The following is a 13,928-nucleotide window of genomic DNA, read 5'->3' on the forward strand; positions in this document are numbered from 1 at the left end:
CAAAGAAATGGCAGACCAATTGAACAAATACTTTGGATCTGTCTTCACTAAGGAAAACACAAATAACCTTCCGGAAATACTAGGGGTTCGAGGGTCTAGCGAAAAGGAGGAACTGAAGAAAATCCTTATTAGTCAGGAAATTGTGTTAGGGAAATTGATGGGATTGAAGTCCGATAAATCCCTGGGGCTTGATAGGTTGCATCCCAGAGTACTTAAGGAAGTGGCTCTAGAAATAGTGAATGCATTGGTGATCATTTTCCAACATTCTATTGACTCTGGATCAGTTCCTATGGACTGGAGGGTAGCTAATGTACACCACTTTTTTAAAAAAGGAGAGAGAAAACACGGAATTATAGACCGCTTAGCCTGACATCGGTGGTAGGGAAAATGTTGGAATCAATTATTAAAGATGAAATAGCAGCGCATTTGGAAAGTAGTGACAGGATCAGTACAAGTCAGCATGGATTTATGAAAGGCAAATCATGCTTGACAAATCTTCTAGAATTTTTTGAGGATGTAACTAGTAGAGTGGACAAGGGAGAACCAGTGGATGTGGTGTATTTGGACTTTCAAAAGGCTTTTGACAAGGTCCACACAAGAGATTAGTGTGCAAAATTAAAGCACATGGTATTTGGGGTAATGTATTGAAGTGGAGAGAACTGGTTGGCACAGGAAGCAGAGAGGCGGAATAAACGGGTCCTTTTCAGAATGGCAGGCAATGACCAGTGGGGTGCTGCAGGGTTCAGTGCTGGGACACCAGCTATTTACAATATACATCAATGATTTAGATGAAGGAATTGAATATAATATCTCCAAGTTTGCAAATGACACTATGCTGAATGGCGGTGTGAGCTGTGAGGAGGATGCTAAGAGGCTGCAGGGGGACTTAGACAGGTTAGGTGAGTGGGTAAATGCATGGCAGATGCAGTATAATGTGGATAAATGTGAAGCTATCCACTTTGGGGGCAAAAACAGGAAGACAGATTATCTGAATGGCGACAGATTAGGAAAAGGGGAGGTGCAACAAGACCTGGATGTCATGGCACGTCAGTCATTAAAGGTTGGCATGCAGGTATAGCAGGCGGTGAAGGCGGCAAATGGCAGGTTGGCCTTCATAGCTAGAGGATTTGAGCATAGGAGCAGGGAGGTCTTACTGCAGTTGTACAGAGCCTTGGTGAGGCCACACCTGGAATATTGTTTTCAGTTTTAGTCTCCTAATCTGAGGAAGGACGTTCTTGCTATTGAGGGAGTACAGCGAAGATTCACCAGACTGATTCCCGGGATGGCAGGACTGACATATGAGGAGAGACTGGATCAACTGGGCTTATATCCACTGGAGTTAAGAAGAATGAGAGGGGATCTCATAGAAACATATACAATTCTGATGGGATTGACAGGTTAGAGGCAGGAATAATGGGCCCAAGTTTCCACATGATTCGCGCCTGATTTTTAGGAGCAACTGGTGGAGAACGGACTATTTTAGAAATCGCAATTCTCCACATTTTTTTTTCTGCAGTTCTAGTCAGGTAGAACAGTTCTAGTTTAGAACAGAATTTTATCTTCAAAAGGGGGCGTGTCCGGCCACTGACGCCTGATTTGAAAGTTTCCACAGTGAAAATGTACTCCAAACTAAAGTAGAATAGCGCCAGTGAAGATTTTTGTAGAACTGAAAAAACCTGTTCTACACATTAAAAAATCAGGCGCAGGTTACAAATTAGGCGTCCAGAACGAGGTGGGGGGAAGGGAACTCATTAAATTCGACAATAAATCCTTATTTATACTTCTACAAATATTATACAAATAAATCCAACCTGAATAAACATTTATAAGCCAAGAAAAGATTAAATAAACCATCTTCCTACCTGTGTGAAAGTGCTTCAGCCAGGGAGAATTCTGCAGCTGTTCGTGCCGCTGAGCGAGAAAGGGAGGGAGAGGGAGGGAGAGGGAGGGAGGGAGAGAGGGAGGGAGAGCGGGAGGGAGAGAGAGAAGGGGAGAGAGAGAGAGAGAGAGAGAGAGGGAGAGGGAGAAGGGGAGGGTGGGGAGAGGGGGGGAGGGGAGAGAGGGAGGGGAACAGGAGCGGGTGTCGGGTCGGGGGGGGGGTGGGGGGAGCGGGCCTCGGGGCGGGGGGGGGAGAGCGTGTCTCGGGTCTCGGTCAGGGCGGGGGGGAGCGGGTCTCGGGTCTCGGTCGGGGCGGGGTGGAGCGGGTCTCGGGTGTCGGGTCGGGGTGGGGAGAGCGGTTGTCGGGGCGGGGGAGCGGGTCTCGGTCGGGACGGGGGGGAGCAGGTCTCGGGTGTCGGGGGGGGGGGGGAGCGGGTGTCGGGTCTGGTCGGCGGCGGGGGGGGAGCGAGTGTCGGGTCTGGTCGGGGCGGGGAGCAGGAGCTGGCCGTGGGAGGAGCCTCATTCACACAGCCCCAGTTAGGCCATTGGGCCAGGGCTAGGGGCTGCGTGCTTCGGGCCCCTCCCACACAGTTCGGGGCCTGGAGCTACTGCACTTGCGTGCCGACTGTAGCGCGCATGTGCAGAGGTCCCGGCACTGTTTTCAGCGCAGGGACCTGGCTCCGCCCTCCCCACAGCTCGTGCCGGCTGCGCCGAGTGCCACAGGACCTGTAAGTCGGTGGAGAATACCGAAGATTTTTTTAGGCGCCGTTTTAGGCGCGAAAAACGGGCGCCCAGCTCGGAGGGGCGCTCTTTTTTTTGTTGTGGAAACTTGGGCCCAATGTTCCCGTTGCTGGGGAGTTCCAGAACCAGGGTTCACAGTTTAAGAATAAGGGGTAAGCCATTTAGGACCAAGATGAGGAGAAACTTCTTCACTCAGAGTGGTTAACCTATGGAATTCTCTACCGCAGAAAGTTGTTGAGGTCAGTTCGTTAGATATATTCAAAAGGGAGTTAGATATGGCCCTTACGGCTAAGTGGATCAAGGGGTATGGAGAGAAAGCAGGAAAGGCGGGTACTGAGGTTGAATGATCAGCCTTGATCTTATTGAATGGCGGTACAGGCTCGAAGAGCCGAATGGCCTGCTCCTGCACCTAATTTCTATGTTTCTAGGTCCAAAGCGATTAGGTGTAACTGGGGTTTTGACAGCGTTATTACTGCTAAACAATATTAAGGGCCTGGAAAACTCATTTTAATTTTGTGCAGTATGAAATTTGTCCAATTTAACAGATTATCTGGTCATTATCACATTGATGTTTGTGGGAGTTTGCTGTGCAGAAGTTGGCTGCCGCGTTTCCTACATTACAACAGTGACTGCTTTCCAAAAAGCACACCATTGGCTGTAAAGCACATCGAGATATCTGGTGGTCGTGAAAGGCGCTATATAAATGCAAGACTTTATTTCATCTGTCATAAAAATTAAAATTAAGAAACTTTTTAAAAAAGATTTTCTGAACCAAATTTTTTTTCTTAAGTTTGTCCATTTTTATTTCAGTTTTCTCTCTTTCCCCAAGCAAGTGCCCCAATCTTTCTTTTGCTCTCTAATTATTTGAAAAAGTTAGAATTTTAAAAGTTTACTCACTTCCTTGTTTGCTGTCTGTGAGAATTCTGCATTTTGATTGGCTGCTTAGACAACCTGTTGACATCAAAACACTTCGCACAAAGGCGCCCCATAGATAGAAACATAGAAAATAGGTGCAGGAGCAGACCATTCAGCCCTTCAAGCCTGCACCACCATTCATGGCTGATCATGCAACCTCGGTATCCCACTCCTGCTTTCTCTCCATACCCTCTGACCCCTTTAGCCATAAGGGCCACATCTAACTCCCTTTTGAATATATCCAACGAACTGGACTCAACAACTTTTTGTGGTAGAGAATTCCATAGGTTCACAATTCTCTGGGTGTAAAAGTTTCTCCTCATCTTATTGATTTGAATTAAAGGTCGGAAAACCCGAAGTTCTCGAGATAGAGACCGTGAGGTCCTTGTGGGAGGCGTACTTTGGGGCCAGCAGTGAGCGCCTCCGCTTCACTGCTGATCGTAAATTCCGGGCCAACATTTTTAGCCTTAGCAGAGAAAACATTCCTTAGTGAATGCCAATCTTCAAGTTAAAAACATTTTTATTCCTTTCCCAATCTGGATTTGAAATTCTACATTTACAGTGAAGGACTGGAAAGAAAGTAAAGAAGAATCTTTTAAAAAGCAGTTAATATGCATACACAGAAGCACCTGGACCAATGGGATTCAAGCATCACAGAATGTTGATTTTAACTGTGTAGTAGGGAGGCACTGAAGATCACAGGAAGTATGAAAACAATACAAAAGGGGGAAAACAACACAATGGACTTCTTTCACACACCTGAGCAGCTAGCTCAAAAGCAACACGATCATCTGCCACAGCCGCCTCTTCCCAAAGTTAGTGAACTATAAAAGTCAAATCCTTACCAGATTTCCATACTCTTGCACGTGGCTCGTGTTGGTTTTTTTCTTTACAATTCTGAATTGCTGATGCAGTGATTCTTTTTTCAGGTCCTCCTAAAAAAATACAAGAGAAATGCAAATGGAGCTCTTCTGTACCACACTACTATTTCCACATATTAATACCAGTCAGCAGATCTGATTTCAAATCTACCTAGCCCTGTGGTGCAGAACTCTGGCATCAAGCATAAAAATACCTCAAGTTATACATGAAACTGCACAATCAGTAATGCTTTAACAATTGTACATTTGACTGCATTTATAACCATCTGAGTCAAGGCAATTTAATAACCAAAATACTTTCTTTCCCCAGTGTTACTTAGCAGTCCTACGACTGAAAGAAATAGAATGGTTTCCTTCATAAACAAGACTCCCCATATTCCAATTATAATGGAATCTCCCATTATCCACCAGCATGTTCTCAGCCTTGCACGAGACACTGCCTCACTGTGCAGCGTCTTCGGTTTACCTTTTCTTGATGAATATATTAGTAAATCATTTCTCTTTTGTTACTTGCATTTGGGTGTTGCTGCACCACACATGCAAGATCCAAGTTTGGAGACTTCTAATTATCTGGAAATTTTAATTATAACAGAAAACCAAGTGATTGCAATTTATGCGGATATCTTGCCAGTGAGATTTGGGCAGGGGTGTCTATATTTTCACCAATTCTATTTCAGAGTATCTACTTTGTGAGGACATAGATCTTTGAACATTAGAGAGATATATCATAGAATCATAGAAATTTATGGTACAGGAGGCCATTCGACCCATAATGTCTGTGCTGGCCAATAAGAGCTATCCAGCCTAATCCCACTTTCCAGCTCGTGGTGTGTATCCTTGTAGGTTACAGCACTTCAAGTGCTTTTTAAATGTGATGAGCATTTCTGCCTCTACAACCCTTTCAGGCAGTGAGTTCCAGACCCCCACCATCCTCTGGGTGAAAAAAGTTCTCCTCAACTCCCCTCTAATCCTTCTATCAATTACTTTAAATCTATGACCCCCTGGTTATTGACCTCCCTGTTAGGGGAACTAGGTCCTATCTATCCACTCTATCTACCCCCTCGTAATTTTATACACCTCAATCAAGTCTCCCTCAGCCTCCTCTGTTCCAAAGAAAACAACTCAAGCCTGACCAATCTTTCCTCATGGCTAAAATTCTCCCGACCTAGCAACATGCTTGTAAATCTCCTGTGTACCCTCTTCAGTGCAATCACATCTTTCCTGTAATGTGTTGACCAGAACTGGACACAGTACTCTAGCTGTGGCCTAACCAGTGTTTTAAACAGTTCAAGCATAACCCCCCTGCTTTTATATTCTATGCCTCGGCTAATAAAGCAAAGTATCCCGTATGCCTTCTTAATCACCTTATCTACCTGTCCTGCTACCTTCAGGGATCTGTTGACTTGTACTCCAAGATCCCTTTGTTCCTCTATAATTCATTGTGTAAAAATTCTGTCCTCTTGAGCATCCCCGATTATAACTGCTCAACCATTGGTGGCCGTGCCTTCAGCTGCTTGGGCCCCAAGCTCTGGAACTCCCTCCCCTAAACCTTTCCACCTTTCTACCTCTTTCCTCCTTTTAATTTACCAAAATTCCCTGGATTCTGGGGGGGTCCCAGCAGATTGGAAAACTGCAAATGTAACGCCCCTATTTAAAAAAGGAGGCAGACAAAAAGCAGGAAACTATAGACCAGTTAGCCTAACATCTGTGGTTGGGAAAATGTTAGAGTCCATTAATAAAGAAGCAGTAGCAGGACATATGGAAAAGCAAATTTCTGGTCAAGCAGAGTCAGCATGGATTTATGAAGGGGAAGTCGTGTTTGACAAATTTGCTAGAATTCTTTTGAGGAGGTAACGAACAGGGTGGATAAAGGGGAACCAGTGGATGTGGTGTATTTGGACTTCAGAAGGCATTTGACAAGGTGCCGCATAAAAGGTTACTGCACAAGATTAAAGTTCACGGGGTTGGGGGTAATATATTAGCATGGATAGAGGATTGGCTAACGAACAGAAAACAGAGAGTAGGCATAAATGGTTCATTCTCGGGTTAGCAATCAGTAACCACAAGTATCAGTGCTGGAACCCCAACTATTTACAATCTATATCAATGACTTGGAGGAAGGGACCGAGTGTAACGTAGCCAAGTTTGCCAACTATACAAAGATGGGAGGAAAAGCAATGTGCGAGGAGAACACAAAAAATCTGCATATGGACATAGACAGGCTAAGTGAGTGGTTAAAAATTTGGTAGATGGAGTATAATGTTGGAAAGTGTGAGGTCATGCACCTTGGCAGAAAAAAATCCAAGAGCAAGTTATTATTTAAATGGAGAAAGATTGCAAAGTGCTGCAGTACAGCGGGACCTGGGGGTACTTGTGCATGAAACATAAAAGGTAAGTATGTAGGTACAGCAAATGATCAGGAAGATCCAATGGAATCTTGGCCTTTATTGCAAAGAGGATGGAGTATAAAAGCAGCTAAGTCTTGCTACATTTGTACAGGGTATTGGTGAGGCCACACCTGGAATATGGTTTCCATATTTACGAAAGGACATACTTGCTTTGGAGGCAGTTCAGAGAAGGTTCACCAGGTTGATTCCAGACATGAGGGGGTTGATTTATGAGGAAAGGTTGGGCCTCTACTCATTGGAATTCAGAAGAATGAGAGGGATCTTATTAAAACGTATAAGACTATGAGGGGGCTTGACAAGGTAGATGCAGAGAAGATGTTTCCACTGATAGGGGAGGGGAGACTAGAACTAGAGGGCATGATCTTACAATAAGGGGCCGCCCATTTAAAACAGAGATGAGGAGAAATTTCTTCTCTGAGTTGTGGATCTGTGGAATTCACTGCCTCAGAGAGCTGTGGAAGCTGGGACATTGAATAAATTTAAGACAGAAATAGACAGTCTCTTAAATGATAAGGGGATAGGGGGTTATGGGGAGCGGGCAGGGGAGTGGACCCAAGTCCATGATCGGATCAGCCATGATCGTACTAAATGGCGGAGCAGGCTCGAGGGGCCGTATGACCTACTCCTGCTCCTATTTCTTATGTTCTTATGTTAAGACGTTCCTTAAAACCTACCTCTTTGACCAAGCTTTTGGTCATCTGCCGTAATTTCTTCTTATGTGGCTCACTGTCAAATTTATTTGTTTTGTTTTAGAACACGCCTGTGAAGCGCCTTGGGACATTTTATTACGTTAAAGACACTATATAAATAAAAGTGATTGTTGTTGTGTATTCCCTTGCCGGGTTAGCCCTCCCTACATGCATGACCTTACACTTCTCCAGATTGCATTCCATTTGCCACTTTTGCCCATCTGACCAGTACGTTGGTATCTTCCTGCATATCAACTATCTTCCTAACTATCAACCACACGGCCAATTTGTGTATATCTTTGAACATTAAATAAATTATTAATTATATTGTAACCTGAAGGCTTAGCATTGTTACTTTGATGTATTCCTACATACCTGGTCAGAGTCTTCCATCCACACAACACTGTACACGTCACCCAAATAAGTCTGTCTTGCAGCGTCATAGTAACAGGCATATGATGATTCCTCTTCATTGGCAGCAGTAGTGGCAAATACTGTAATCGGATGGGTAGAGTTCAAATGGACAAGGAAAAAAAAGTGATCAAGAGAATGGTGGTTAAAGACAAGATGTTCTCTCTCAAACAGTGAAGGAAAATGCTAGAAAAGCTATGCATTTCCCATTTCAATACCAAAACATCTACAGTGCTTTCAAGTTGGCATTATACTACTTAAAAATAATTTAAGTTATTGCTAAAATTTATTGAAAGTTACACTACACTTGTAACAATAAGTGTTTATACAACATCTTTAATGTAGAAAACACCCAAGGCACTTCACAGAGGAGAAATGGCACCGCCCATCAGTTAGGAGTCCAAGAGATGGGTTGTGAGGAGGAAAGGCAGGAAGAGGGGTAGAAAGATAGAGCAGTTTAGGGACAATGTTCCAGAGAGCAGAGCCGAGTTAGATGAAGGCTTTGTCACCAATAGTGGAGGGTAAGTTGTACCAAAGCCTAGAGTGTGATACCAGAGCACACTGGCTGAGACACAAGCCTGAAGGAGGTTGCGGAGGGCTGAGATCATGTAGCAATTTCTAAATAAGGATGAGGGTTTTGATGCCTTGGAGGACAGGGAGCCCGTGGGAGGTAGAGAGGGACAGAATGCAGTCGGCTGAGTTTTGGACAAATCGCAGTTTGTGAGGAGTGCAGCTTGGAAGGCTGTCAAGAGGAGCCCTGGAAAAGTCAAGCTTAAAAAGGTAATGACAGCAATGATAAAGGAGAAGCATGGAACGGGCAGAGTTGGGTAAATTGTTGAGACAGAAGCAAGTGATTTGGATAGAATGTGGGAGGAACAAGATGCGGTCGGTGACAAGAGCATGGCATTTTTGGAATGGTGAGGCCCGAGGTGCGCCCGTTATTGGGTGTCAGACCTCATTACCATCGGGCCGGCAAACAGCAGATAGCAACAGGCAGTTGATTGAAGATCAGGCCACTGCGACACTAGCTGTAACCCTCGGTAAGTGATGGGGAGGGTGGGGGTCGAGCCACAACCGGGTCGAGAAGGAAGCGTGGCGATGGGGTGGGGCTGGTAGAGGTGGCCAGCACTGACCGCACTCTTTGAATATAGGGCTGGGTGAAGCACTCCTGCATTTAATATAATCAGCTTTTAGAACACCTGGAAAAAAATGAGATGGCGAAAATATGAACAGCTCATGCTCACACTTCTAGAACATTTGAAAGCTTTTATTAAAAAAAAGCCAAATCATATCAAATTTTAAAGTGACTTTTTGACACTGAGATTTGATTTTTATAGCTCCCACTCAAGATAAAACGTTAAACTGCTATAATGTGCATACCATTAATGTCCTTTGGCAGGTCCAACATCATTGATCCAGACTCACAAGCTTCAATGTAAAACACCATCTGTGGATATAGTTTAATGAGTCAGTAAATCTGAGCCACAATATACATAAGCTCATGAATGCATCCTGAAATGTTGCTCTGGAATACAGAAAGACACCAAAACCTTGACCCACTAGTTATTTAGGACCTAACACAAAATTAAGGTTTATGTTACAGTTGTGGAATATAAACAAAACCATCGAACAACCCTCGACACCACTCCCAATTTCACTTCAATCACAGGGGTACCCATCAACCCATTTATACAAAGATTAACTTCCAAAGATATGCTGTACACTGCCACGTCAAAACATATTGATACATACTGCATTTTTCATAAGACATATTAAAGCAAACTGATTTTCTGAGTAAAGTGGGCAACAATATAATTAATATTCAACCCAACGCTTAATAAACAGAAATGGACAGATCATAGATAGCTAGAAGACCTGAGTGAGTGAGAACTATTTGATTTAGTAGCACACTACACTTTCGGATACTGGTTAATATGTTACTGGTAAACAATTTTATACAGCTATTAAGATCTTCCTATTTCCATGTAGTCTGTTTTCTTAAGTCGCAATAGGCAAAGAAAAACCTAGATGCTTCAAAAGCTAGTGCTTAAATGTGCTCAATAATAATTACTTTGATACTACTTAGCTTCTTCTTTAGATGTGCTGATCTAACCAGAGATAAAGTTGACGTGCAAGAAATAAAAAATGATGCCGTTCGTTTCTACTTGCAGGAAGCTCAGAGGCTGCTTTTTAAGTACCGCAAATCAAGTTTTAAATTCAAATGTGCTCATCTGTTTACAGCCGCTGGTAAAATTTATGCTTTACACTTGCCTCAGCAAAACAGAAACTAAACTCACCCATCGTTTTTAATTAGAGTTCAGTTCTTCTTTAGGCATAAAGAGTTTGCATGGAAGGAGATACAGTGCAGCAGAGTGAACAAAGTCGTGAGACAAAAAGCCACTTTTTGACATACTTAGTATCGTAAACTCAGTGTTTATTTGACACCATCTTTTGACACAGATCCAGCATGCTCAAATTTCCGCTGCAGATGAGCATCCATGAAAAAACAGAGAGTTGCTCACTAGAAAGCATCCTGTGGGGCAAGCAATCTGTTCTTGCACAGCTGCCTGTTTGTCTGCAGTAAGCAGTTTATATTCCTTTCTGAAGTCCAAAAACAAATTCTTCATAGAAGACAAAAATAGATGTTTGTAGCATAACAGAGAACTAGAACTTAAGGTAACCAAGGAAACACCACTGCTGACCAATATTCAGGCCATTGAGTTCTCCTGCTATTACTGCGACATTCCTGGATCGACTTAAAAATTCTCAATCTCGTTTTCAAATCCCTCCATGGTCTCACCCCTCCCTATCTCTGTAACAACAACCACAAATATTTATATAGCACCTTTACCGTAGTAGAAAGTCCCAAGGCGAATCACAGCAGTGTTATAAGACAAAACAGATACATTTGACACCAAGCCACACAAGAAGAAATTACGGTAGGTGAACAAAAGCTTAGTCAAAGGGATAGGTTTTAAGGAGCGTCTTAAAGGAGGAGAGAGAGGTAGAGAGGCGGAGAGGTTTAGAGAGGGAGTTCCAAAGCTTAGGGCCCAGGCAGCTGAAGGCACGGCCACCGATGGTTGAGCAGTTATAATCAGGGATACTCAAGAGGGCAGAATTTGAGGAGTGCAGACATATTGTGGGGTTGAGAGGCTGAAAGAGATTACAGAGATAAGGAGGGGTGAGGCCATGAGGGATTCGTAAACAAGGATGAAAATTGTAATTTTAACCTCCGACAATCCTCAGAGATCTCTGCACTCCTCTAATTTAGGTCTCTTGCGCATCCCCAATTTTAATTGCTCCACCATTGGTGCCTTCAGCTACCCAAGTCCCAAGCTTTGTAATTCTCTCCCTAAACTTCTCCACCTCTGTCTCCTCCTTCAAGACACCCCTTAAAACCTACCTCACCTGCCCGAATATCGCATGCAGCTCGATGTCAAGTTTTGTTTGGCAAGGCTCTTGTGAAGCGCCTTGGAACGTTATACTAATTAAAGGTGCTACATTAATGCAAATTGTTGTTTACACACAATTCCAGTCTCGTATCTCTTTAATCTGAAGGACTGATGGCTTCACATTAGATTAGAAAGAAAGAGGACTAAAATACAAAAGATCAAAAATCTTCCTTTTTGTTAATTAAAGGTCATCACTAACAACTATCATGTTCCTTTCCTCATTCACTCCCTCCCCACTCTCCAAAATCCTTTCCCATTTGAAACTCAGCACCAATGATGCCAGCATTCAACCTTTGGTGCAAATTTCTGGCTAAACACCTGCGGAATAATTTAGAAAAATCACACGATTGCTACAGAACAAATGGTGACTCTAAAACATTTTCCTACAGAGTGATGTTCCTCTAGCTGTGCTGGAGGTATACTTTTACCTTAATGTAATTGCACTGTGAAAAATCTCCCATTATTGCTTTCAGTTGTAGAGGAAGAGAGAAGCATTGGCATATCAATTCACCGATTCTCAGTTTGGGGCCCGAGGTGGTTGGAGAATAGAAATTGGAAGTCACATTTGGCTGCAGTTTGTCTTCTGCAGTATGTAAATATATGGGACACCCAGCCCCTGACAGGTTAAATTACGATTAAATTCAACACTATACAAGATACTGATTCACTGTTAGCAAATAAGTACATGCGACGACTTCAGTGGGTGCCAGTCTCACAAAGGCAAATACTGTACTCCAGAGCTCAGGGCATAAACATCACATACAATAAAATAAATGATCTTGGCTGCCTGCACCTATTTCTCTCTTTAAAAAAAAAATCATAGGTTGCTACAAATATTGCTCTTTCCTCCATCTCCCACAGCAAGTACAATGCAGTCCTGAGCAACGTTCCCTCTAATGGTATTTTTTTCGTGTGCGGTCCCTTTGAATTTGCTGCAGGGCTGCGCATGCGCGATATCTTTTCCAATGGCAACAGGTGGTGAGCAGCCAGTGCGGGACCTTCCGATCGATGCGGCCTCCTACCTTGGGGAGGGGAAGGTTGCACTTGAGACTCGCCTTGATGTGATGCGCATGGTTTCTTCAAGTCTTGGTGAGACAAACTTTTAACAGGTTCCATAATTTCTCGCATCGCCCACCCGCCACCTCCCCCCCCCCACATTATGGAAGAACTTAAAGCTCTACAATACCTTAGCGTACATCTTCTGTGTATGCATGTACTTAATGGCCTCTTGCAGGTCATCAACTTGAAGCTGAAAAGAAGAAAACACTTCATTCAGCACTTCTTGTAGAATACTAGAATGAAATAAAGGTTCTAAAAACAGGGGCAAAACTCTTCTGAGTTATACTAACAGTGCAAAAGTATTGACTTTGATGGTGGTCAATTATTTTACTGGAAAGGACTGGCTTCCCTAACACAGCCAGACCCAGCTCTCTCCACATCAGTAGGACAGATATGTACACAAGTGAATCTATTTAATTTCTCAGAATACCACGTGCTGCTTCAAAAACTGTGGTAAACTAAAGGTGGAGGAGATCCGCTTAGTACATAGAAAGAACGCGTGAGTACATAGGATAGCCATTAGAAAAATGCAGTTACAGAAAATAACTGCGTTGTTCACAAGTGCTGTGGATTAAACATGATGGATCTCTCACAAGTGGATGATGTTGTGTTAGTTGCATTACACACCATTTAATGATTAAAAAAAAAAATCATAATACAAGGTTTCTTTTGCACGTGAAGGTGGACCAACTGATAGATTAACCAAAAGAAAACTAAAGCTAGGGCATTATATTGTGTGAAAATATCCGTTTATTTCATAAGACACATTCAGAATAGGAAGACAATGACACTCGAGGAGATAAGACAAGGGGTGTATAATTAACTATAGGTATGAGGAAAGGCATGGTCACTCACATACACAAACATTAAGAACAGTTGCAGCAGTGGCAAGAGGAACCAGTAAATCGATCTGTGCAAGACATGACTTGTTTGGGCAGTGTGCTCGTTAAAAGAATGGAAATCAGAAAGGATATCGGACTGCTATAATAACATGTCCGATACTGATCTTTAGATCAAAACCATGAACCACTTGTTCTATTCTGGGAAAAGAATTCAATTCTTACAATTAAAGAGCAATTGCAGCACTTTTGACACTGAACATAGTGAAAAAGCCTTTAACAGATAATTACACCTAATGCTCAAATGAAAGTGACAAGTGTTACTTTCAGGAGAGGTTACTCACATCGCTGTTGGGAAATGCCAATATTCCATCTGCTCCATGATCAGCAAAATAAACAAATACATGATCCTTGGGGCCACTGCCAAAACAAAACTCGGGTCATTTATCAGTCTCAAACTGCTGTAAGTGATTCAAGCATTTTGTACCATTTTTTTAAATTAAAGCCAACATTTATAGAAATAAATATTTTTGAAAAGATTGTGCCATAATTAGTGAAATGGCATTCAATAAACTATTCAGGATGACTTTCAACTTAGCAAATTGAAGAATTTACAAGAGAAAAAATGTCAAAGTAAACTTTCCCTAACAAGAAT

At 42.9% G+C, this 13,928-nt stretch overlaps 1 protein-coding gene across 2 annotated transcripts in view; it reads right to left on the minus strand.

The window, feature by feature from the left end:
• The window catches only part of lgmn (legumain), a 75,543-nt gene that overhangs the window by 27,538 nt on the left and 34,077 nt on the right, over positions 1 to 13,928 (minus strand). For both annotated transcript variants that reach the window (XM_070879500.1, XM_070879498.1), the window contains 5 exons: positions 13,618 to 13,693; positions 12,562 to 12,624; positions 9,304 to 9,370; positions 7,888 to 8,006; positions 4,380 to 4,469 (listed from right to left, as the gene is read on the minus strand). In XM_070879500.1, coding sequence (XP_070735601.1) covers positions 4,380 to 4,469; positions 7,888 to 8,006; positions 9,304 to 9,370; positions 12,562 to 12,624; positions 13,618 to 13,693 — 415 coding nt within the window. The remainder of the gene's footprint in view (positions 1 to 4,379; positions 4,470 to 7,887; positions 8,007 to 9,303; positions 9,371 to 12,561; positions 12,625 to 13,617; positions 13,694 to 13,928) is intronic.

Source organism: Pristiophorus japonicus, chromosome 4 (genome assembly GCF_044704955.1).
Source record: "Pristiophorus japonicus isolate sPriJap1 chromosome 4, sPriJap1.hap1, whole genome shotgun sequence".
NCBI classification, from domain to species: domain Eukaryota; kingdom Metazoa; phylum Chordata; class Chondrichthyes; family Pristiophoridae; genus Pristiophorus; species Pristiophorus japonicus.